General features: G+C 32.8%; 1 protein-coding gene across 1 annotated transcript; it reads right to left on the reverse strand.

The window, feature by feature from the left end:
- Nucleotides 1-77: 77 nt before the first annotated feature.
- LOC134681193 (uncharacterized) lies at nt 78-20,480 on the reverse strand. Its single transcript, XM_063540692.1, has 17 exons — nt 20,375-20,480; nt 18,942-19,178; nt 16,655-16,849; nt 16,001-16,110; nt 15,432-15,561; nt 14,318-14,545; nt 13,416-13,657; nt 12,184-12,314; nt 10,914-10,993; nt 6,877-7,376; nt 5,343-5,510; nt 4,148-4,349; nt 3,274-3,468; nt 2,723-2,880; nt 1,739-2,056; nt 1,103-1,201; nt 78-321 (listed from the first exon to the last, which is right to left on the reverse strand). Exons 1-17 carry the CDS (start codon nt 20,394-20,396, stop codon nt 169-171), a joined length of 3,168 nt encoding a protein of 1,055 aa, XP_063396762.1. The 5' UTR covers nt 20,397-20,480; the 3' UTR covers nt 78-168.
- Between the last annotated feature and the right edge of the window lie 7,079 nt (nt 20,481-27,559).

Below are 27,559 nucleotides of genomic sequence, written 5' to 3' on the forward strand. Positions count from 1 at the left end.
AGTTGCTGAATTTAATATCACTATATATAAAGTGACATTTAATATTTCGTTGAAGACTGTTATTTATAACAAGAAAGGAGAATGTTAAGTTTAATTTTATATATGAAAACAAAGATACATAATACAATCTACGAAATGTGACTGTTTGTCGTCTTTAATGACTAATTTCTATGTACGTCCATAGATAAATAATAGTGTACTAGATGTACTAGTGCCACCCACTAGGTGGTGTGGTGATTGCTGTTTGACATAGTTAGCAGCTTGTGTTGCATGAGTGGCATCATAAGGTGCCATAGCAACATAGCAGAATGCTTTCCATCCCTAAAAAACACAGATTACAATATTTTATTATTGATGGCATATTTTATGCATATTATCAGGTTTGTACTAACATGATCAAAACAATTTGTGCCACATGTGGAGCAGGAACTGTTTACCCTACCAGAGAGATGACCGCCAGTTGGTGGGGTTTGTGTTGCTTAGTGTTTCCTATGTTGTGTTTTATGTCCTATTATTTGTGTATTTGTCTTTTCCTATTTAACCGGGGTTTTCTCTGTTTATTTTGGATTTATGAGTTTGAATGTTCCTGTAGTATCTTTCACCTGTCTTATATTACATAACAATTGAACAATCTTGACCTCTTTAAATAATTATATATTGTGGTAAGATTGCCAATGGTAGAACTTTTGATAAAAGATCTGTATTTTGACACATTTTCGTCTATGATATTAGTTGTTTTAGAGGGTTTTAATTCACGGAGTGTGAATAACTTTATGTTGCGTGTTTTCCATGAATTCTGTCTGGTGTGTTATTAAACCGACATGACATATTGAAAAGTCCAACGGAGGATCTTTAAGTCATATGATAAAATTAATATGTAAAATTAACCTAAGCCTTCTCTATAATATTCCAACAAATATAGCCAGTTATCCATAAAGGTATCAAGAAATCGAGCTGTTTGTACCAGTCTTGAGTCCAAAAAATATTTTAGTCAATGGTAAAATAAAAAGCTTAGGAGGCTTGTGTAGTGACTTGTGTATTTTTAGTTCACTCATGGATGTGTTTATAAGACAGGATAATTTATTGAACCAGGGATACTTACTGAATTGAGTTGCCTACTTCCTCCTGTTAAATGGTAATCTTTGGCAGAGCTTGGATTGACTGCTTCAGTACAAGAATTAAGCACGTGTTTAGCCCAATCCTGGAATAAATGTGTTTTTATTACACATGTTAAATAGGTGTATTCAGTACTGTATCATCGTATAACAACCCTCAATTAGACAAAAATTGTGAAAGTCGATAGATAAATGATTTTAAGATTCGTATATCTTTACCTTTAAAAAAAATCATCAAATATACCAGGCTTTTGAAAGTGTATGCAGGACATGTGATTCATATACAACAGAATCAACAGTATCACCGGAGTCAATACAAAGTTGTAAAGTTTTAAATATTGGAAGTCAAAAATTTGGTTAAAAAGAAGTAAATAAGCAATTTATAATACTGACAGACATACCTTTTGTCTAGATTACAATGAAATTCAGTTGAAGTAAACCTTGAATTTACTCTTCAGTTGATTTATGCAATAATTGTCATACTTTTATGTTCCTGATGAGTAAAACAATAACTTGGAGGAAAATGGTGTATTATATAGTGGACATACGTTCATCTTGTATAGAAACATATGTATATGCAAGAGGTGCGTAAAACAAGCTCATTTCTCAATGTATACTGTTACCTTATCTAACCAGTATTTAGATACACTTGTGATAGGCATGACCTGTATACCAATCAGACATGCATGTCGCTGTGGAAACACATTGGGATCACATGGCCAGTTTAGTGTGTACATATAGAAACTTTGTTCACCGATCATTCCGACAGCGCCAGATTTTTGTATTAGTGGCGGGAAGTGGTTGTAGTTGTGGTCCCTGACATGCCAATATTCTCTGACTGAAGCAATCTCCATAGCTAACAGCACCTGACCAGTGTGTTTAAGGCGATTGTCGTTGTATGCATCGCCAAGGGCAGCAAGAGCATGATAGCAATTTAAACCCTACAAATATAGATTTATATTTTATTTAATGAAAAGCATGCATTAATACTCGCATATAATGTAAAAATTAAACCACAATACTCTTTGGATCATATCTCGGTTGCAATTTCAAAGATTTTGAAATTATACTGTTATATGACCTAGTCTACTGCAGAAAAACATATTTATTGTTATCAACGGTCAATTACTGTACTTTGAATTATTTGGTCGACTGCTTGATGCAAAGTTTAGTTGTTTAAATTGTGATTATTTAGTTTTGAAACACGTGAAACTCACACCCTACCTACCGAATTAGACTATTTACCGGATTTGTTATCACATAAGCAACACGACGGGTGCCGCATGTGGAGCAGGATCTGCTTGCCCTGCCGGAGCGCCTGAGATCACCCCTGGTTTAAGTGAGGTTCGTGTTGCTTTTTCCTTGGTTTTCTGTGTTGTTTGTCTGTTTGTCTTTTTCATTTTTAGCCAAGACATTGTCAGTTTATTTTCGATTTATGAGTTAGACTGTCCTCTTTTAAAGGATCCGATTAGACATTTCCCATTGTTTGATCGGAAGATAATGTGATGTCAGAAAACAGTTTGTGAAATCACAATTAGTACTATATATGAATACGACTAGAATAAGGTCAAGGTACCAAACAGTTACAATGAGTTAGTAGTACTAACCTCAGATGAAGATTCTTCCTGTCTGAGACCAGGAGCAATACCAGAGGCCCATGAGAATCCAGTATATACGTCTTTATGTCTTGCAACAGGAAAGTGTTTGTCTTTATAACTTAGATTACCAACATCTCGTGCCAAGGCGTAGATTCTGTGCTTATGTTCTATAAATATAGATGACAGGGGAGGAGGTGAAAGAGCAAATTTGCATACAGTATTTACTGTTAGATCTGTCAATCGATCGTTGATAACTTGTGGCTAAAAGACATATTGAAACTGCGAATGCCTTACAAGTACACAAACTTTTATTGTTAATAATTAAAAAAAGTGAAATTAACTTTAGGAATCAATTTCAACGAATTTAGGTACTTATCTAGTTGTGGTATCATTCCCTTTTTGGTATTAGATTATCAAAAGACAAATAAACGTGCTGTATGGCAATAACAAAAAGGACAAACATATAGAACTCATAGGCAAATTTGAACAGGAGTTCATAAAAAAACTGACACATATATGTCAAATGTACATTATTTTAAGATCATCTAAATCAAACTTACGTTTTCCCCATGCTTGATCATGTCTGACATAATAGGCTAATGCATATAGAAAGTATCCGATATGGAAATGGTGGTCATTGTAGAAAGTGAATCCAAAGTCCGAAGCAAAGTCCAACGTGCGACTATTTGTAGATCTCAGAAACATCCCTCCCCAAACACTATCGTATCTAAACTTCCACATTTCATACAAAGTATCTTAAAGAGTGAAAAAAATATGTTTAGCTTCGTTAATAAACTACCAGTATTTTTCTCGAATAGACGAACAGAAAAATAATTAATTAATGCTTTGAACTCTCGTGTTACAATATTTCGCATGTGCAGCAATTTATACTGTTTGTGAGAATTTTATATTGCGTAGTATCACTCTAAGGCATTTTATAATTTCTTGGCTATTAAAGCCTTCAAAATGTCTAATAGAATATATACATTTAAATTCCCTTTTTTCATGCCAATAATCCATAAGCTTTTTAATTCTTTTCCATGGTGTATAACCCATTCTTAAATTTAACAAATGTTGAATTAATCACATGTTAGTAGTCCAATTAACTGTGTTTCACAAGCAAAAACGGCAAAAAATGCACATTTCTTGTTTGAGGAAAAAATAACTCATATTTATTAAAGTCACTCTGTCAAAATATTTCTTTGAAACTGCAACTAGCATATTTGTTACTAGTACATTCAGAAAACACGTTTTTTTTCTTAAATACAAAACTACAAAATTATATCATATACGATGTCCTCATGAAAAACCTAGATTATTTGTATCTGTTGTTATAATATGAATGTTCTATTGTAACAATTATCTTCATTCTGTTGTCAAACAAAGTGATAACTCATAAACACACATTCGTATTATAAAAACAGATAGTTTTACCATCTATCCGAAGCCATTTCTCCAGACAACTCTTTATGCTGGAGTCCAATTTCTGGTAATGGTTTGTGTTAAAAGCACGTGATATACTAGCAAGTCTTGCCAACATGCCGATTTCTTTACCGCCCCCATAACTGTCTACTCTACCACATATCTGATCTAGAATGGTTTCAGATGCATCCTTCGCAATGGCATCAAGCATGTCCTGAAATAGTTTATCGTATTTCATTTGACTGTTACTCACTTGTGCTTTGCGTAATGTAGGGTAATTTTAGTCATCGTGGAGTTGAATCTTTTACTGTTTATATATCAGCCATTTAGTGCATTTCATAAAGACATTTATCTTGTCCATTTTACCAAGAATGTTTATTCGCTGGTTAATTGAAACATATGTTATTGTTAAATGAATAACGAATGAATGACACATTGTATATCCATTTTTGCCAATGGTCTTCATGATATTGACAAGGAAGCTATTGAAGCAAATGTCTCAAACTTAAAGGTTGCTGTCGAGTCTTTGAAATATTTATTGACACTCTCATGACTTAAAATATATGTTAAAATAACCACAGCTTTGTTCCACTCGCCTTCGTCGTTCGCGCTCGTTTACGACTAATCACCAAAGGCAATTTCCATACAGATTTTACTCACAATGAGTATGAGTACATATTCTTTGAGTTTCTGAGCACCCGAGTTATACCGTTTTGTAAAGGGTTCCTGTTGTTCAAGCCTTAGTTTGCAGGCTTGTTATTTGAATTGATTTTACTCATGTGCTGCTTTAATTTTGACCATAATGTCAGTCTTGTTCGACTTGGGATTTCTCCTTAAATATCTGACTTTTTTGAAATGGTAAATAACAATAGTTTTATTCATTCAATCAATGTCAAGAAAGCAAACGTTTTGTAATAAGTAATTAAGTTCAAAAGGAAGGTTTGCATACCTATAAATTGTGTAAAGAAAGAACATGTTGATGGTTGAATAAAAAAGTTAAACAAGTTTTATATCATATGATGTAAAAGAACAAGCATTTATAAAACATTAATGCCATTTCTAAGTGGTTTGTTAATATTAAAAGTATTTTATAATTCAAAAGCCTTATTGCTATTCGCATTAATTATGACATGTATGGTTCAATACTACATATATCAATGAATTATCACTTTCGTCTTACTGTAACAGACTGTGAATACTATTTCACCTTATTCTGTTGCGCATTTCCTTTGATCATGTTCACAGCGGCATTTTCAGGTTCCATTGCTGCTCTAGGCATGTCCATTTCCATCAGCCAGCTGCTACCAACATATCCTTCAAACCCATAGACTGTACTCTTCAAATGACTGGCATAGTCTTTCTTTAGTATCAGTGCCTAAAACGTTAGTTCTACTACATGATATTGGTGATATTGGTTTAATTTTCAGTTTATCCTAAGGGAACAACCAGTGGGAGAGATATATTATAAAACTAAAATTTCCCTATACATTATGGGGTTAAATTTTGAAAAAAAATAGTGATGAAAAACTAACTAAAATTGTTTGCACTATGACTCAGACAAAAAACCATACCCCCATTTTAAGGTGAAATGGTTGCTCCCTAATGAGGCCGTTTAGAGCTAATCTGGAACCTTATCATCAAGTGGCAGCTATAACAGAAATGGAATGCTCAAACTTAAGTCAAATGACTATCCCTGTCAGTTACTCATATGACATATGGTAGAAGTTGTTTCATTTCAGCGAGATAACTTTTACAGATGAAAAGGGAGTTAACTCTACACAAAAACAGTGTCGACTATAATAATAGGAATTGCTATCCCTGTCAGTTACTCATATGATGTAATTGCAATTTACTAATTTGCTATATATAGGTATTTGTTGCTAAAAATATAACAATATGTCGGTTCCCGTTTCTTTTCTCGAAAGGCTTTTTTCCCCCGCGTATGGAAATACTTACACAGCCCTTAATTCAAAATAAGTGGTTTTCATAGTTTATGATTATGTTAAGAAAGAGAATCGGGCACATCAAATTGTTATTGTCGATTCATTGAGAAAAAAGATTGTTTTTCTATGTTGACATATTTGTTTGTTTTATAGCAATTAAAATAATAACACAACGATAACTGTTGTAATCAATTTTTGACATTTTACCTATCATGTCTGTTGTTTTTGTTCACACATTGTTGTCAATTAATGGACTTTGATACGACTGTCAAGTGAGAGATGTGGCTAGCTATAAAACCAGGTTTATTTAACCATTTTCTACGTAAGAAAATGCCTGTACCTAGTCTTGAATATGACAGTTGTTTTTCCATTCGTTTGATGTGTTTAAGCTTTTGATTAATTTGCCATTTGACAAAGAAATTTCCGTTTTTAATTTTCCTTAGAGTCCGTATAAGTCTTGTATTTATGCTTTTTCTAAAATTAACATTACGAAATAATCATTTTGCTGTCTTCAAGGCAGAGAAAGTACTATAAAATTGAGAATGGAAATGGGGAATGTGTCAAAAAGACAACAACCCGATCATGAAGCAGAAAATGGATTTTCAATACAGCGAGAAGATCCCGCACCCGGAGGTGTGCTTCGACTGGATTCTAACCATAAATGTGTACAAGTTCAGTTGTAATGGACGTCATACTTGACTTTGAAATATATAAATAAACTAAAATTAAAAATCATGCACGACTAACACAGGTCAGAGACTCATGACTTGGCGCGCAACAATACTTTAGTATACTTACATGATGAGGCATTGTTACCATCATTAGTTCACCCATAGGATTATCTGCATGTTGATTGTTCGGATTCCAATCGAAACTGACAAAAGTTTTATTCACCTCCTCGGAAACACAATAGGCCGCTGAGGGTTTGTAGGAGTAAACGCCAAAATATTTATCTAAATCATTGTTATGTGTTGTATCTCCACGTGGGCCAGCACCAAGGTATGCCAGTTGGACGATGCCATTGTATTTACCGCCACTTGTTGGAGTGAAATTTATCGTACTTTGACCTTGATTGACATGGGGAGTAACTGGTTGTGAAAAATAAAGCAAATACTTTCTTGTTTGATTTGGAAGCTCATCGCCAGGTTCATTTAACTCCATAATGAACTTCGATCCATGTTTTACTTGTACAGTCCCAGTGTTATGTGGAGCCTGTGAAGGGTTTGTTATTACTGGAGTATGTGTTTGGACTGGGCTTTGTGTTGGCACAGCGGTTGGTGAAGGTGTATTTACACTTCCTGTAAAAAGTAATGACGTTGATACTCAATAGCTTATATTATAAACTGAGGGTATTCTTTTTTTACACGTGAAACGAAATAATAAATATGATTCTAACATGACGACTTTCAAATGCTTTGAGTACACATCCGTGGTAAAATATAAATATATTGCCTGGGCTATTCCGATCGTACCCCCACGTCATATGCCTGTTTGTGAATGAGGTACATGGCGTCATAGAACAATGACGTAAGAATATAAGCATTTTATGGGAAAATACACGCTTGTGAAACCTAAAATCATGACAAGGACACGAACACAAACGATCCTAAAATGTGGAATAATAAGCCAATTTAAACCATATAAGTAAATTATCATTTAAATTCATCCTAAACTATCCATCCATAAACCATATCCATTTTTTTTAAATCCCGTTAGCGCCATGTGTCGCATATATTTTTTAATACGTTGTTGTAAATAGTTTCAGCATGTAACTAATTCAGTTTGCTCCGTTCTTTTAAGCCAATTTAATAGTGCGTTTATTTATGTGAACGACAATATTTGACTCCTCCTAGAGCGCTTCGATCCAAAAGAATTGCCGTATTTGTCCTATTAGAATCGAAATAATTCATGGGGGCCTGAATATGTCGTGATTTTACCACGGGTTGTCCCTTTATGCCGATATTTTATCCTAAGCGATAGCGATGGGTAAAATATCGGCATAAAGGGACAACCTGTGGTTAAATATTTGTCATAAAGGGCCAATCCGTGGAAAAATCACGATATATTCAAGCCCCCATTAATTATTTCCTACTTGTTACATGACTTCCTTCAAACGCTTTGAGTATACACCAATGGTAAACTAAGAATATATTGCTTGGCCTGTTCCGATCGTACTCCCACTTCATATGCTTTTTAATGAATGAGTTACCCGACGTCATAGAACGATGACGTAAGAATTTAAGCATTTTACGGAAAAATACACGCTTATGAAACCGAAAATCATCAAGGAAACGTAAACAAACGATGCTTAAATGTGGTATAGGCCAACTTATTTTTTATACATATGATACATAATTATGAGTAAATTATCATTTAAAATCATCCAAAACTATCTAAATACGTTATTGTAAATAGGTTGAGCATGTCACTAATTCGGTTTGCTCCGTACTTTTACGCCTATTTAAAAGTACGTTTATTCATGGGAACGGCAAATATTTGCCTCCACCTAGAGCGCTTTGATTCAAACGAATTGCCGTATTTGTCCTATTAGAATTGAAATAATTCATTGGGGCTTGAATATATCTATATCTATCGCTAGGGTAAAATATTTTGCTTAAAGGGCCAACCCGTGGTAAAATCACGATATATTCAAGCCCCCATGAATTATTTCTTAATCAACGTATATAGGTAGTTGATCTGTTGTTTATTCACTACATCACGCACTGAATGTTAAGTAAGGCCGTGTTCACACCAAACGCCGTGTACAGTACACTGAAACATGTTTAAATGTGGTTTAATGTAATGTACACTAGTTTCACATTAAATTTGTTCACATCTATACACCTTGTTCAGTTACCTGTACATAAGGTGTAACACCACTAATGCAGGCCCGACCAGAAAGCACATACCAGAAAGTAGTACATAAAAACATGGCATGAAATTTAAAAAGGAGGGTACATTTTGCCTTTTTGTCAGATCGGAAGTACCTGTTTTGGTACATCCGAAGTTCCGGGAACCAGTTCTTTCTTATATGCCATGCAAGGTATGTTGATTTTTTCAGTACAGGACACCAGAAGGTGTTGCTTTGACATGCAATGATTGTCACTTCCATTTGAACTTAAGATAAAAGAGCTGTGACCACTCGAAATTGAGGAATTTAACATAGAAACAATGGGGCCATTAATTAGTGGTGTACTTCCATAAGATTTGTTCACACTTGTAAACTATATGTCATTTAAATGTTCATTACGTAGAACAGAATTCAAATTTCGAACAACTTTTCTAGTATTTAGGGAACGACCGTTTGACTTTAAAAAAGGGAGATGGGTTTTTCCACAATTTGACTAAAAAAAAAATCGAGTCATACAGATGATTAAAATGAACACATATTCCGAATCCAAAGTTTCCCCATGCATTATAGTGTTAAATATTGAATTGCTACCATAACAAAAAACTAAATATAAACTTTCGCGCGAGAAAAAATTCTGACAGACTCAAGACCCCCCTTTTTTAAGTAAAGTGGTTGCTCCTTTAAGAAAGTCATTTTGGATGATTTGCAGTAGTTTAAATATCTCAATTACGCATTAAAAACGTAGTCTGCATCAGCGTGCTAACAGATCTAGACGAATAAACAGAATTGCGATGTTAAGAATCACTACATTTCTATCTTTTCTGTTTGTTTCAAATGGTATTTTTTTCTCCAAGCAGTATTTGGCAAAGGGAGGGGGTAAGTTTTTTTTATATTTCTAATTGTATTTTAACGGATCTGAGATACTACACAAACAAACAATTAACCTCACCCTTTTTAAGTAATGCAATTATGAGTGAATCGTTGATTGAGTAAAGACCAGTGGCAAATATTTCTGTCAGTATGTACCTCCAGTCGATTCGGGAAGACCTTTTCAAATGATATATGTGTTCGACAATGATGATGGATGAGTCTTGATAAGGGGTTAATAAGGCTACGTAAATTGTTTTCATAAAAAATAAATATATCAAGTTTAGAAAAATATTTCTGTAAAGAACTTTATTAATAAGTATTAATTTTATATAAAAACCGTTTCTTCTTTTAAATAAACATGTGAAAATTAAAGTTCTGGATGCCTAGTTTTGTGTACACTTAACATACACAAGGCCTACATCGACTATCGACTGCATGTAGACAAAACAGGATTTAAACTACATGTAAACATATCAATGGGAACGTAATTATGTTTAGTTTAAGCGTGAGTTACACTAACACAACACCGAGTTTAGTTCTATTTGAACACGGCCTTAGTCTTGTAAAAAATGGTTGTCAGAAATATTCACATTCTTTTGATGTATTTCAGCTTTTGCTTTTGCTATTTGCTGTGACTTATGGGACTTTTTTTCCCCGGTTATTTCGGTATTTTTGTTATTTGATTTTGACATCACTTATATATGTCACATTACAGAAATTAGCATGACTTTAATGTGAGAAGTACGAATATTGAGGATCTCACGGATTTTGTATGAAATTATGCCTCAAATGGAGCAAGAGACTTCATCAAAATTTCAAGCAATTTTTACCTCCATAGATGCAATGCAAATATTTATTGTATTATTATGTTAAAAAAATTGGGTACGATTTATAGTTTTTGTCTTAATTAATATGCAGCCTGTGTATGCATACCTTAAACCAACTTTATCTGTGGTATTATAAGTATTAAAATGTTAAAATTTTTTACATAACGATAGAGATATGCATGTTTCAGGAGCATGTTAGATGTCATTAAATCAGAGCGAGAGCACTTATTAACATTTATCTAAATGTCTGAAGCTCTACGAAAACTGAAGGTTTATTATATACTCGCCTCCACATGTTCCAGTGAGGGGTTGATCAATCCAGTTACCTGCTGGAACTGTGGTACAACCTATGAAATTAATTGCATAGCTGCAAAACAAAATTGGAAACAGATATTGAAATTATAGAAATACTCGTAAAAGATAACAGAGAAAAACACTATTTACACCAATTCAAATGAAAGAAAAGCATTGAACTGAGGCGTCATAAAAAGTTCTACCACCCTTTTGATGAGAATATTGAATTAGAGCAAACGGCTGATAGTTCTTCATTTGATGTATTACGTGTTAATAAGACAATATTCATTTTTTCGTATTCCAAACTCATAATTGTTTTTGGTATGCATTTGAAAGAAACGCATAGTCAATGTTAATTCGTCGATGTACAGCAAAACACTATAATTTATGTTTAAATGTATGATAGCAATGCATTTAAAGGTCAAAATGTCGTACCTGGGAAACAAGTGACAAGGGCATTATATTTGAAACTGTAAGATCAAAATGCTTTTCTTTATTATTTTGTTTGCGATTGACTGGATTCATATGAGCTCAGCTTAATTTGTTTTCTTTTTCAGATTCTTCAGGTAAGTTAAGACAATAGTAGTTTCCCAATGTTCAAATCCTTTAAATCAATACAAAAAAACGAACTAAGTCGGTGTGTCGAAAGTGTAAAAGAAAAGAGGGACGAAAGATACCAAAGGGACAGTCAAACTCATATATCTAAAACAAACTGACAACGCCATGGCTAAAAATGAAAAAGACAAACAGAAAAACAATAGTACACATGACACAACATAGAAAACTAAAGAATAAACAACACGAACCCCACCAAAAACTAGGGGTGATCTCAGGTGCTCCGGAAGGGTAAGCAAATCCTGCTCCACATGTGGCACCCGTCGTGTTGCTTATGTGATTACAAATACGGTAAATAGTCTAATATGTAAGCGTCTTCTGCTTTGAATGCATGAACTGCCGTGCCAATCAAAAGTCAGTCAAACTTAACAAATTGAGGAATAAATTATTTGACGCGTATTTGGCTTTATGAATTTTTGGTCCCTAATGTTCATCAACCTCGTACTTTATTTCGATGCTAACTTTAGTGATGCGAGAATCACTACTGGGTCTAAAAACGAAACGCGCGACCGGCGTACAAAATTATAAGTATGGGTTCTTTGATAGTTTTCTCTATACGACACAATTGGTAAGAATAAAGATAAGATGACTATTTCTTAAATTTGACGACAGCGTTGAAGAAAATGTAAATGTAACTAAAATACTTACTTGAAACTATTAGAAGAAGTTGTGAGTTTGATATGAACAAATTTCCCAGTACGTGTACAATGATCCGGTTTACAATTGTACATTGCTGGTGGGTGGTGCCAAACATCTGAACCTTCCATTGCATACTGTATCTGAAAGAGAGGCGAAAGATACCAAAGGGACGTTCAAATTAATAAGACGAAAATAAACTGAAACGCCATGGGGATGATATCAGGTGCTCCGCAAGGGTAAGCAGATCCTGCTTCATATGTGACACTCGTCATGTTGTTCATTTTAGTACAAACTTGATCAAACTTGGTAATACGTCTGATTTGGTTGGTCACATTCGGGTGATAGAATCTCCAACAACCATAATGTTGTATTTGTATTGAAATTGATTTGCATATTTTGGTATTAATATTGATTCATCGTATGGTCTTTCAATCGGAAATAAACACACATTTTCTAAAATTAGTTGTTGGTATGATACGGGTTACTAGTATGTTCATCTCATTTAATTTAGGATGGTATGGTACTTATCCTCTGCTTGATTTTCATATGATGAAAACATATTTTCTAACAGAGCTTGCATGCATGTCAGTAACTGCCAGAAGTCCTTTGTTAATGTATGTATCCCTGTAATCTTTCTTAGTTTCTTTTGTTACCAATTGGACTCGGACTTCTTTTAAACTGAGTTTTTCCTGCATATAGTGCTTTGTGTTCTTTTTTTCATGGCTTGATGTGTAGGCAAGGTTTGAGATCTCACAAAACATATTTAAACCCGCTGCATTTTTGCGCTTGTCCCAGGTCCGGAGCCTCTGGCAATTAAATGCTTGTAGAATTGTCATTTAAGTTCATTTATGTTTTTTACTTTAGTATTAACTGCAGTATTGAACTAGTACACATTTTGGTCTAGTGACCAGCTGAAGCTAGCCTCCGGATACCTAGTTTTCCCGTCCTGTTGGAGATTCATTGGTGGCCTTCGGTTGTTTTCTGATCTTTGTTTGGGTTGTTGTCTCTTTGACACATTCCCCATTTCAATTCGAAATTTGAGCCCTTTAACTAACCAGTACTATGGCGAAATAGTACATTGATTATTCGATGTAGTTATTATTTTTTTATTGCATTGGTTCAGTTTTACAATCTTCATTTTGAGCCTTGACTGTTCTTGTATTGCTTTGACATATTTGTAGAAAAATATAATCAAAGTTTATTTAATAAAGCCTAAGCAGAATACTAAGTATATGACTGACCGCTTCAATAGGAATGTCATTTGAACCCAGATCAATAGTTATATCAATGTTTCTATTGACATCGCAGACGGCTGATGCTGAAATGTCACCTGGGTGACAACTCGCTCGCTTTTCATGCACTTCCTCTTTTGCGTCATATTCTGTATCCCTTTTACCACTACAAGTTACTTGCTCTGGGTTAGGGACCCAATTCCCAGGTAAAAGATAATGTCCGATGTAGTTTACAGCAAATGCCATTTGTCCTTCAAGATATATATAAATGCAAGAGTTAAAACAAGTTCAAATGTCTTGTACCCAGTCAGGAATATGGCAGATTTTATCTAGAGTTTGTTTCTATGTAAATTGGTGTTTGCATTTGTTGTAGTTCAGTGTTGTTTTTTTTTACAGAATTTTAAACCTTTTATCTATGACAAATTTATTTATTTGTTGTTCTGTTGTTTTTATTCAATAGTTGACGTGCCTACCTCGGTGTTTGTTTGTTACCCGGATCTAATTTGCGTTTTCGAATTATGACTAGTGATACTATATTAAACATGTTATGCTCTTATATATAATGCTATCTTGATTACGCATGCATAACCGGAGACACTGACCCTTTCAACGCACTTGTTTTTTTGTTTTATTATTTTTTTTTAAAATTTTATCGATTCCTTCATTATTTTACCTTGCGTTTTGAATGAATAAATTAGTACTGAACAACAGTAAATTTCTGTGTGACTACATATTTTTAAATGTTTGTAGGTCGCAATTTATTCAAACTAAAATATGTTTAATTTTGATTGATTCTATGCCATTTTATTGAACGCTTATTTCAATCTACACACTAACTAGTATGTTATTACTACATATGGAAAGTACTGTCAGAGTAAAACAAACTTAATCTATTACATACATGTACATACCATGTGAATTAGGAATATTTATAGTGACTCGTTTATCTTCGTTAGACATATGACAGGAGTTCGTATCGCAGTTACGCATTCCATGTTTCCCTGAACGCCAGTTTGACAACGAATTAACTGAATACTGTAAACGTGTAATATCATGTATAGGTTTGTCGCTGTCTAGTGTGATATGCAGAGTTCCACCGCTGCATGTACCTGATAGATGGCCACTACCTCCATCAAATGCTGAAAGAGAGGAACATAAATGTGAAATAGTTTAAGATAAAGAGATAATGTATAAATATATTCAAGAAATTCCACAGTGTAAACATTCCATTCTCATATCTATCATAATTTATCGTCAACATGTTTGACAGATTTGCCACTGGATGTTAAACGACAAAGCATCAATTGATTAATCTTCTAAATTTAAGATCTGCTTTTGAAACGTTTTTAATCTATTAGTATTTATCAAACCATAATTAAAACCGCAATGTCTCGTTTACTTGTTCTATGTATTTCAAACAGAAAAATGGGGAATTTTTTATGATTATGTATTACTTCAAAAGTAGTCATCATTTAAATAATCTCTCAAAATATGCTACGATAAAGTAGAGTAAAAACAATTCACTTGATTTCCATCAACGCAACACACAAGTTTTAAAAATAAATAATAATGTTCCTTTGCGCTCGAAACGTTAACTCTGACAGGTGCCATTTGTGAAGATTTGTGATTTGTGGACTTCTTCTGTCCTTTGATTGATAATTAACCAAGTCCTTACCACCAACATATGTCACTACAACATGTTTATAAAGGTAAAATGAGGGCAAAACTGTGTGCTTTTGGAAAATTGTTTGGTTCAATCTTTTTTGGCCAAATAATATGAGTGATTACATTTCATATAGTATGTCATTTTTCACATGTTTAGAACACGATATTGACAATAAATATGGCATTTCCTCACTTAGATTTTTGATGATACCATTTTGTTTTAATTACCAATGAAGTAGAAAAAGTTTAGAAAATCTAATTATTTTATTAATTTGACTATTATAGTTTTTTTTCATTCTTTAAAAAAAATGTTGTTTGAGCACATTTGTTAACCTAAAGTGTGTATCCCTTAAATCTTACCTGATGCTTCTTTAGGACAGTCAAAGTGAGTCTGATGACCATTTATATTGCTTAAACAATATGGTTTAATTACTGGGTCAGCATTTGTAAATATGTGGGTTAAAAGAGCAGAACCTCTGACCAACGGGACCTTCAAACAAACAAAAGAAAATTGGATGATAAATACGGAAAAGGAATTAAGAAAACGACCCGATCAGTATCACATCATACCGCTAAATACTAGCAACGTCATAAATTAATATTATTGTCACACGGTTTTGTCTAATGCTTATGTCATATGTCTCGCTTGAGACCACAGAGTCACAACCACTAAAGATTGATTTATGACACTTTAACTTCTTTTGAATCGAGCGTCACTGATGCGTCTTGTGTAGATGCGCAGTCTGGCGCAAATACAAGATTTCAATCATGTTATCTATGATGAGTTTATTTCTTATAAACCCCATCAACACTTGAAACAAAATTCATTAAAAAGTCAACGGGGGAAAAAGTTTCATAATATATATGTTACATCGTACTAATGTCTTTGACAATGAAAGGCACATATAATTCAAACATGTCAATCATACCTCCATTGTCCCACTATTTCCGTGGTATTCAAAGTTGGCAAATAAATCTCCAAAATCGGTCATGACAGGCTCCGAACTTCCAGATATTCCAATCCTCACTCCTGATTTACCTGAATTGATAATAATAAACAAATCTCTAATTTAGCTACTTATTTATTTATATGCTTATTTTGATTTTACAATATGAATTTGAGAGGAGTTTGGGTGTACGTGTATTAAAAATATTTCCTAAAAATGATTTTTCCTTCTGTTTTTATGAATACCTTCGAAGACATGCTTTTATCAGTAACTGTTTGCAGACTTTATTATTTTATACCAGATATTTTTATTTTATTTAAAAAAAGAGGCGGAAAATATGAAAGGAATAGTCAGACTCATCAGTCGAAATCGAACCGACAATGCTTTAATGTTTAATTTTTGTTTTAGTCATTTCTTTCAATATGTGATATTCAGACTGGCTTTTGGCAATCATCTTATAATTATTTATTTATCTCACGTTATGATTAGGTTTGTTCTAATAGGTTCGATTTTAATTGGAAGTGTAACATGCAAATAGCAAAGGTTTTCTGATTTCGAATACAGAAACTTCTATTTTTTTGATTTTTTTGTGATTTTTTTTGTGATTTGTTTTTTGTGATTTTACTTTCTACTTACCTGTGAATACCCCACCCTTGTTGCCATCTGGACCGGAGGTCATCTGTTTCATATTTGTTCCAAGTGACCATATCTTATTCCAAGATTGTCCTGCAATACTAGCAGACTGCTGTAACATCATGTCCGATCTGTCAGGGTCGTACCATCTATCTAAAGTATAGGCGTCATAGACCATACCTTCACTCTCCATTAAGGCTGAAAATGTGAAACATCCCCATTTGTCACAATATTAATTATTCTCCAAATTCAAAAATATGAGCAGTAAACAATAAAACATTTCAACGACGAAAAGCATAACAAACAAGTCAGATCTGGCTGTTATTTGTAGGTTTGCTATTTGCATGGCCATTAAGCTTATAATGTCTTTCGATATACATCATTAGTTATATTTTTCATTTTTGTCTGTGCGCGTTCCTGATGACGATCTGAACCGTTTCCTTATGATGCATATGTTTAATGATGTATAGTTTGCTTTGTTAATTTTATTATTATAAAATTATCAGTTTGCAAATGATGTTCCAATAATGTTTTTGTATATTTTCGGTTTACCGCAATTCTAAACTAATACGACGAATTCATATTCGCTTACAGCGTCAAACGTTGTTCTAAACTGAAAAAGTAGAACATTAAAAGGTCAACTGAAATATACAGAAAGAATTAACAGCAATTATAACATTTTGCCATTCAATAAAAATGTTATAGCTAATGAAAAATTGTTGAATTAAGTTATTAGTTATCAAAGGTACCAGGATTATAATTTAGTACGTTTCGTCTACATAGGACTCATCAGTCAAATCAAAATATTTATAACACCAAACAAGTACAAAGTTATAACATGTTACTATAAGATTTGGTACAAAGGAAAACGTTAACCAATTTCTTAAGCTAGTTTATGACTATTTTTATTTGAAGTGTTTGAATAGTCATTTCCATCATGCACTAATTCAATGTTTAACAAGAAGTAGTCAAAATCAGAGACAAAAGATACCAGGCAATTACTATTTGTTAACAAAAGCCAATTTTTGAACATTCATATTAATACAAACTCTCAAGTGCAATTTCACGTTATAAGTTCGATCTTTGGTGATTTGTTAAATTGATCTATTATAACTTGTTGACGCAACCGGTCATGTAATTCGCCGTTTTAGAATCTAATGCATTCTGGTTAATATTTTCAAAAGCTTACACCAAAACGTTGTGATTGGTTCAATTTTTTTTTAGCCCTAAGGTCGTTAAAAACTTCCATTTGTCATGTTTGTTGTATTGGTTCAAAACGTTCTAAACAATGAAAATCCATCAAATGACGTTATTTTCATTTTGAAGTACGAACAATGAGATTACAAACAGTCCTTTAGATTCTGATAAGTATAAATATCATTTGTGAAACGGTTATTCCATACGTTCAACCAACTCATGATGGCGTCCGTAAAATTTACGAAGGGATGATTTCAACTTCACCATTTGGAACTCTTGGTTTGATAGCTGCTTTGTAACTAATGCCCCTTTACTTTGGACGGGGGAGTCACTTGAATAATGGTATAGAAATTTACTATAATTGAAGGTCGTATTTCTAATTTGATATTCTAACATGACTTCCTTCAAACGCTTTGAGTACACACCCGTGGTGAAATATGAATATATTGCATTGGCTGTTCCGATCGTACTCCCACGTCATATGTTTTTTATGAATGAAGTACCCGACGTCATAGAATGATGACGTTATATTTTAAGCATTTTACAGGAAAATACACGCTTTTATTTCCGAAAATCATCACAACAAGGAAACGTAAACAAACGAAACTAAAATGTGGTATTAGTCCAATTTTTTATATACATAGAAGACATATAAGTAAGTTATCATTAAAATTCATCCAAATATATCTCAATAAGTTTTGTAAATAGTTTGAGCATGTCACTTATTCTGTTTGCTCCGTTCTTTTACGCCAATCTAAAAGTGCGTTAATTTATGGGAACGGCAAATAATTGCCTTCGTCTAGAGCGCTTCGATCCAAAAACATTGCCGTATTTGTCCTATTAGAATCGAAATAATTCATGGGGGCATGAATATATCTAGATTTGACCACGAGTTGTCCCTTTATGCCGATATTTTACCCCCTCGCTATCGCTCAGGGTAAAATATTTTTCATAAAGGGCCAACCCGTGGTAAAATAACGATATATTCAAGCCCCCATGAATTATTTCTTAATTATTGTTGTCTCTCAACTATTAACTAAACGAAAGTGTATGATCTAATTATAATATATTTTAAAGATAGACTTAATGGTACCTTCATATGGATATAAAATCATCGGAACAGGTGATGCTTTAATGGCATTAGAAGCAAAGTGTTGAGTAGGTAGAGGGCGTTGTGATCTCAGGTTACCAGTTCTGTGAGGTGGCGCTTTCTGATTTAACTCATTATTTATTCCAAATATAGAGCCAGGATCAGCTGTATCTAAAGGAAGATCTTCCAGTCGGTGGCAACCATTTGGTAATAAACCAGCAACATATTGTAATACACAAACTAAAAGATATATAATTTTATGATTTAGAACGAAGAAAAGGTTAACAAGGTTAATTAATGCAACTATTAAATTGTTATCGAGTTATCTCGCATAATCAAATCAAATTCAATTTTATTACAGAATGCATATCTTAGATAAAATTGATATTAAGGCGATTTCAAAGGGATATATTTTTCTACGAACTGAGCTCAGGTTATCGATTGCAAAGATGACGACTTGTTTTAACATGGTCTTCAAATATATCCAATTGTGAAAAATAGAACTGTTTCGGTTTATATACATCCTAGGCTTTCAAATCCGAAAGCGTTCCTGATGAAGGTAGCTATAGAAAAACGCTTTGGACGCATGCAATCATTAAATGTATTGTTTCGTAGTTAATAAAGAACCAATTTTGAACAATTAAAGTATTTCATTAATCAAGTTTAAGATTTACAAAAATAGAATACTAAAAATTATAATAAATTGAAAAGGGTTGACGCGAAACAAAGTATTTGCGAAAATAAATTGGTTTTTCGGTATAAGTTAGAGGCTGTTACTTCGCCCCTCGACAGATGATCAATGTACCACGCATACAAACATAGCAAGATTTATTAAGTGTGTAGAGAAAAGAAATATCAAAATTAACTAAATGTGTTCGTTTATAAATTTACAAATTATAAAGTACCTAAGGTTTCAACTCTCTCAGGCAAAGTTGGATTTAGAATAACTTGACTATTAATTTTTGGTATTTTTGACATATAGCTCTTCAACGGTTTCGGTACTTATACATCTTCGGATTTCAAATGTTTGGCTTTGAGCGTTCCTGATGAAGATAAATCCAGAAAACCGCTTTGGACGCAAGAAATTATTAATTAAACGTGTTGTTTTTAATTTTTTTCCAAACACTCGAATATGAAGCCAATATTTTATTCAAGACGTAGCTGTCAAATATACATTCGCAAAACCAACGGAATACCCTCGTTACAGTATTTTGGACATCTTAAATATTCCTTTAAAAAAATCAAGACCTTTCACACACGATAAGCAATATCTAATACAAGCATGTAAGTTAACAGCTTGTTTTCGGTACTTTTAAATATTCAGTTGTATTTAGATAATATGTTAATGCAAAATCGTGTACAATTCTGTCAATGGAATTAAATTAATAAAATATGTGTACACGAAGTATAAACGAATATATTAGAAAGATACTTACATGTTACCACCAAGATCAACATGGTGTAATGTGTAAATGAATGACCTTATGCGATAAGGAATATCAGGTAATAACTTATACAACACTAGTGCGTAAAGACATTGAAATTTACTGTATTTGTGTTTGTACATGCAGATGTGTTAGAGAATAATTGTCGACTTGCAAATATTTGCCAACGTTTAAAGCAGGTTTCTTGACTCCTCTTATCATAAAACAACCGATTAAAAAAACCAGCACATCACAGTACATTCAGAAAAGACGTTGTTATACGTTGTTTTCATGATCGAGTTCCTGAATATATTCACCTTTCATTTTAATATAAACGAACACAACATATCACGATTAGATTGAACTACCTTTAAAGATGTATAGCCAACTTTTTCGAGTACGTGTCCTGTATCTGATAACTTAAATAATCAAAATCAGAAAGTTGTTAAAACATTCCTGATTGTAAATCGTAAAGAACTTTTTCGAGTACGTGTCCTGCATCTGATAACTTAAAGAATCAAAATCAGAAAGTTGTTAAAACATTGCGAAATGAAAATAATAAAGAATCAAAACAAGAATGTATCCAAAGTAAACGGATGCCCCACTTGTACTATCATTTTCCATGTTCAATGGACCGTGAAATTGGGTAAAAATCTGGCATTAAAATTAGAAAGATCATAACATAGGGAACATGTGTACTAAGTTTCAAGTTGATTGGGCTTCAACGTCATCAAAAACTTTAACCTAAAACTTGCATTTCAATTTTCTATGTTCAGTGGACCATGAAATTGGGGTAAAGAGTCTAATTTGGCTTTAAAATTTAAAAGATCATAGCATAAGGAACATGTGCAATACGTTTCAAGTTGATTGGACTTCAACTTCATCAAAAACTACCTTGACCAAAAACTTTAACCTGAAGCGAACGGACGACCGAACGAACGGATGGACGAACGAACGGACGCACAGACCAGAAATCCTAATGCACCTCTACTATCGTAGGTGGGGCATAAAAGTACACTTGAAATACATTCTAATGTGAAATTTTAAATCAATAGCTAATTACCTTATTTACCTATATTAATTAAGTTGTGTTTGTTTGATGTTTCATTGTCATCACAAATGGCATTCTTATTTTATTTCAATATTTGGAACAACAATACTGAAACCTTATCAAAACACATGTACATTGCAAAATTGAAGTATCTCTAGGCATTTATAAACAGACGTCTAGCACAAATACAAAATTTCAGTCCTGTTATCTACGATGAGTTTATTTACAACCACTGTATCGATGCCATTGCAGGTGGATTTTTTTTATCCCCCGATGGTATAGTTAGCACTTCGGTGTTGACATGATTTTTATTGATACGGTCATAATTATAAATGACTATTTTAAAACTTAGAATATTTGAAATACTTAAGCTTTTCTACCATATGAACAGATTACCTTAGGTGTATTTGGCAAACACTTTTAGGAATTTTGGTCCTCAATGCTCAATGTTCGAGCGTCACTGTATTTACTTTTTTTTTAACGAAACGCGCGTATGGCACAAATACAAAAATTCAATCCTGGTACCTATGATAAGTTTATTTATAAACTGGTAACATGTTCAGAAATACGCTTTCACCAGAAAAATTAGTGTAAACACAAAATATTTCAATCTGTTAGTTTTTGGTTAAGCTTTACAGCGGTTGGCTTATTGTGAAATAAATGCATTAACTATTGGTCCTATGTGTTTTTAAATTTTATTCAAGAATGATGATAATGCCTGTTGCGCCAAGATTACAAATGCAAGCTTTAATGTCAGCTAGATTTTTTTGACAAAATTGCCAAGCTCATTTTGTTGTATGGGTCTGAAGAATTGGGTTTTAGTAATAATGAGGTCTTAATAGAAAATATACATTTAAAATTCTGTAAATTAATTTTAAATCTGAAATCCTCAACGTTTCCTGCATATTGTAACAACTTTCTCGCCATATGAATGTTAATTTTAATATGCAGTCTAAATGGATTCTTTTCGTCAAAAAATATTTCAATATTAGGGTTTCTCATATATATGGGAAACACAAAATTTTATAGATAAAGATTGGTTAAAAACTGTTATAAAGCAAAGACTGTCAAACCAGTTTCTTTAGAATTGGAATTTGCTAATTCAAATTTCGTCAAAAGTTTTTAACTACAAAATTTTATGAAAAACTGGAAATTTGAGGAATATTTTAATATTTTGAACTTTAAAGATGCCGTTGTTCTTTGCCGATTTCGAACGACCAATAACAAATTGCCGATTGAAACAGGAAGGTGGCAAAATGTACTGAGAGAAAACAGTGTTTGCCATTTATGTAAAAATCGACAAATTGGTGACAAATATCACTATATATTGGAATGTACTTTTTTTATTTTTTTATCAAAAACCTACAGAGTATTTATCCTCCTATTTTGTACAACGACATTTAAATTTTCGGAACTAATGTCAAGTACAAGAAAACCAGTCCTGAAGAAACTTTTTTTATTTATAAACAAGAATGTGTCCTCAGTACACAAATGCCCCACTCGCACTATCATTTTTTTTATGTTCAGTGGACCTTGAAATTGGGGTAAAACTATAATTTGGCATTAAAATTAGAAATATCATATCATAGGGAAGATGTGTACTAAGTTTGAAGTCGATTTGACTTCAAGTTCATCAAAAACTACCTTCAGCAAAAACTTTAACCTGAAGCGGGACAGACGGACGGACGAACGAAGGCATAGACCAGAAAACATAATAGCTCTCTACTATCGTAGGTGTGGCATAAAAATATTATGTCCTCCTGGCTAGTGACTTCTGTAACGTCTCTCCTTGTTTTGTATATAGTGTAAATAATTATTGTTGGTATCTCTGTACCGATGTTATGCATTGTTTTTATGAGAATAAAAGATATGGATATATAACTTGAGGTCAGAATACAGTTTTCAATTAAGAGAAAGTATCTATATCATTGTAATTATGAAGTGTATCAATATTCGTTGGACAGGTAAACAAGTCAATGAACACAAAAATGGAAGTTAAATATTCGGAATATCATGAAACGAAAAAAGTTTAAGACAACGTACATCGTGATGATTATCGTGTTTTGCATCTATGTGATCAAACGATTACAAATCAGTAGTAAATTTGGCGATGAGGATTAAGACTAAACCGGGATTAAGACATAACTGAAAGATGATACTGTTTACTTCAAACAATTCGTGACAAAAACTATTAGCGATTCTACTCCATCGCTTTACCTGTTCGTAATAATAAATTCACTGTTTACAAAACTCGGAATTTTGAAATACTAAGGCTTTTTTACCTTAGGAATAGATTACCTTAGCTGTATTTGGCAAAACGTTAAGAGATTTCTGGTCATCAATGCTCTGTATCTTCATACTTTATTTGGTCATTGCTTATAGTATCTGAGATATGGACTTGACAACCAAAACTTAACCTTGTTCACTGATCCATGAAATGAGGTCGATGTCAAGTGAAAACTGTCTGACGGGCATGAAGACCATGCAAAGTACGCACATACCAAATAAAGCTATCCTTTAACTTATAATAAGAGAGAATTCAACATTACAAAAATTCTGAACTTTTTTTTCAAGTGGTCACTGAACCATGAAAATGAGGTCAAGGACATGGGACATGTGACTGACGGAAACTTCGTAACATGAGGCATCTATATACAAAGTATGAAGCATCCAGGTCTTTCACTTTCGAAAACATAAACCTTTTAAGTAGTTAGTTAACACCGCCGCAGTCGGATCACTATCCCTATGTGGAGCTTTCTGCAACAAAAGTTGCAGGATCGACAAAAATCTATTTCATTTATTACTGTTATTTGCAGAGTGAGCTGACATTTTTTCCAATGATAGTCTTTTATGTTTTTTCTGAAAGTTAGAGAATGTTTTTCTTTGTTTTTCTCGTGTTAACCTAAAAATAAAAGCAAAACTAAACCAGAAAAAAGTAATGAACTACTGAAAATAAGAAACTCAGGTCTTAGTGAGATATATTTAAATCTTCAACTCATTACAATTCATAATGTCTACATTATTTTGGTACTGATATAATCTTTTAAGAGTCACATGCACGTTTGAACTACTAATTCAATATGTTTAACTTTAGAAACTTTGCTTCAACTAGTTTACTATAATTGTTTCCAAGATAGTTCAAATATTTGATTTATGAAACAATTACCCTGACAAAACACCCAGTTTTCATCAAGTATTTATTTTTATCATGATTTGTATCTAATAGATTCATGGGATCTGAAAGTCGGTATACTACAATTTCTTATTCATAGAACCATTACTATCTCATGTCTGCCAACATACCAGTTCTTAGAAGGTAGATCTTAGTAAAATTGTTTTCAATTTAATTTTTGATTTTTTTTAAAGCAGCATCTTTGATAATGTCTCAGCAACAAAATAATTGTTTAAAGTGGTATCTAACACTATAGGGAGATAACTCAGTACAATGAGATAAACGTTTTAATCACATTGTATTGTTCAGGAAATATAAAGCTTCTAAATGATCAAAATTAGTGTTTGTCAAACTGCTATGTATCAAACCATTTTTCCGAGAAAGTGATTGGTTCATTTGTTTTGAAATTTTTGTATTTTTTTTTAAAGGGTCAAAGTAAATATTTTGTCAAAATGTTATGCAAATTAAACAAGCCAAATTAATTTTAGTGAAGGTGTTGGGTACCACCTTAAAGTCAGAGGAGTGAAATATTTAGTTGCAGTATCTCACAGTAGAACAGTTGAAGATCTACATGTATATGACCAAAAAAAATATAACAAAATCCATCTATGGTCTACATTGTCTATAGCAGCTTGAAACTTTAGTTTCCAACTATTTACAAATTATGAACAATTTTCAAAAGGTTTATTACATACCATGTCAGAATCAAAAAGTAAAAATAACAAAAATACCTAACTTTAAGGAAAATTGAAAACAGATATAGTACCTAAGCAAATGGCAAAATAAAAAAAAGCTCAAACACATCAAACTAATGGACAACAACTGTCATATTCCTGACTTGGGACAACAGGCATTGTGTTATGTAGAAAAGGATGGATTGAACCTGGTTTTTGTGTGAACAAATCAAACAGAGTAAATGTTGACTACTGAGGATATGAAACAGCACAGGACTGATAATCTACCAGCAACTAACTCAACAGTATAATACCACTGATACTCATACTAAGAAAATAAGTGTGCCTGGAGGATAGGACATGGGGATAGCCTTTAAAGACCGGGGCTAGGGTATAAAAGGGAGACAATTTTTGAAAACATGGATATATTCAAATTTAAGGCAGGGTTTAGGTCTAAGGAACATTTTTTAATATTTCTTATGAATTAATTACTTTTTTTGCAAAAATAAATGTGCAGAGGTGGGAACATAAAAAATAAATATTTATAGCCAAACAGATTGAAAAAATTCTTATTAATAATTAAAATATTTTAAAATGAAATTCTGAGGTGCAATATTTTTCAAATTCAAATCTTGTGATTGACAGATGAGGAGGAGATACCCATGGCAACAGCTTGTTTATATTTACACAGGAAGTAGTGTGAAACATGTGAATACATTCATGTCTAGATAAATTATATACTGCATGCATTAATGTACTGATAATCCACTTACCTATCAACATGGGAAGTATTATTATCCTAGACAGTGTATCAAGAAATCCACATAATGTGTATTTTACACCACAAGAACTATATAAAATCGGTATAAGTTTCAATTTCACAGATTAAACATGTTTTCACTTTTTCAGTATTTTTAAGAATAAAATGTTTGATGAGGTCTGGATTTAAAACAAAACTAGGTAACTAAAAGAATATTAATTTTAAAAATTTTTACTTGGCAATTTTTATTCCCATAGGTGGCCCATGTATGGGATGTTATCAGGATTTGGGTGCCAGTTTCGCACAAGTTTCAATACACAATTTGGCATTATATCTCGTTTATGCCAGATAAAATTTTTGAATTTTGGATCACGCGCCAATGCTTGTAATTTTCTCTCCTGATATCTATCATCTCTCCAAACATCTCTATGGTACAGCATTGTCCAAAAATATTTATATTTTTCCTTTCTCAAACTGTTATTTCTCCTGTGTCTTTGCTGACCCTCCGTCTCCCACCACATTTGTATGTTGCTTTCATCAGTGATACATGGTTTACACAAGCAGCAAGGACATTCATCTCTATCTTCATTTTGCTGGATAACAAATCTGTTTACTTCTGTGTCCTCATTCGCATTGTCATCATTTTCAAGTATTTCATCAGTTTGGGTTGATTCATTCGCACAAGTTGCTTGCTCATCATTTAATTCATTCACATCCCAGTTATAATATCCAAACAAACTAAGAATTGTTTCTTTCTGTTCTTCATTTACAAAAAGTGATAATTTTGTGCCCTCATTTGACATATTTGCAGAGAGGACTACACTTCTGTGTAGAAACTTGTGTAAAACAACTTTCCCTCCAAAATTTTTATCTAAGATTTATGGACAGTATCATGTTCTATCACATGGCATTGAGGAATTTCTAAGACCTTCTATTTGTTCTATTTATTTTGTGTGTAGGACAGCTGATATTCCCCACACACAATAAAAATCAGACTTTTATCTGTAACTTTTACATGAAGAAATTAATCAACCAATTTAAAAGACAAATAATAGGTTCTGTCATGCTGAGATTCCTGTAGCTAGTTTTATGTAGCATTTTACTTAGGGGTCAGTACAGGATACATTAATTAATTAATTCTATTCTTTTATCTTTTTCTTGAAATAATTCATAAATTCTTAATATTACAATTATAATTTATATCCTTTTTATTGAAAGATAGAGGGAAAGTTAAAAAAATAAATTTCAATAAGTAAATAAGGTCATTTTTATATGAGATGACAGAACTCCTGATGATACAGGCTCACGCATCATGCAGGTATCAACTTCCCCTCTTGGACTTAGATCCATTTTGTGCAATTTGTTTATACCTAAATGATGGAAAAAGAATCTAAAAGACCTCCTTGTTTTAAAATATCTGTACCTGGTGATGATAGTAAGAAAAAAGATGTATTGGATAAACTACAACATGTACGAAGTATTATAGTGAAAGAGATGAACCACCCTGTAAATAATGCTTACATTTTGGAGAAAGTCCTGG

The sequence above is a fragment of the Mytilus trossulus genome, chromosome 8 (genome assembly GCF_036588685.1).
Source record: "Mytilus trossulus isolate FHL-02 chromosome 8, PNRI_Mtr1.1.1.hap1, whole genome shotgun sequence".
Lineage (NCBI taxonomy): Eukaryota > Metazoa > Mollusca > Bivalvia > Mytilida > Mytilidae > Mytilus > Mytilus trossulus.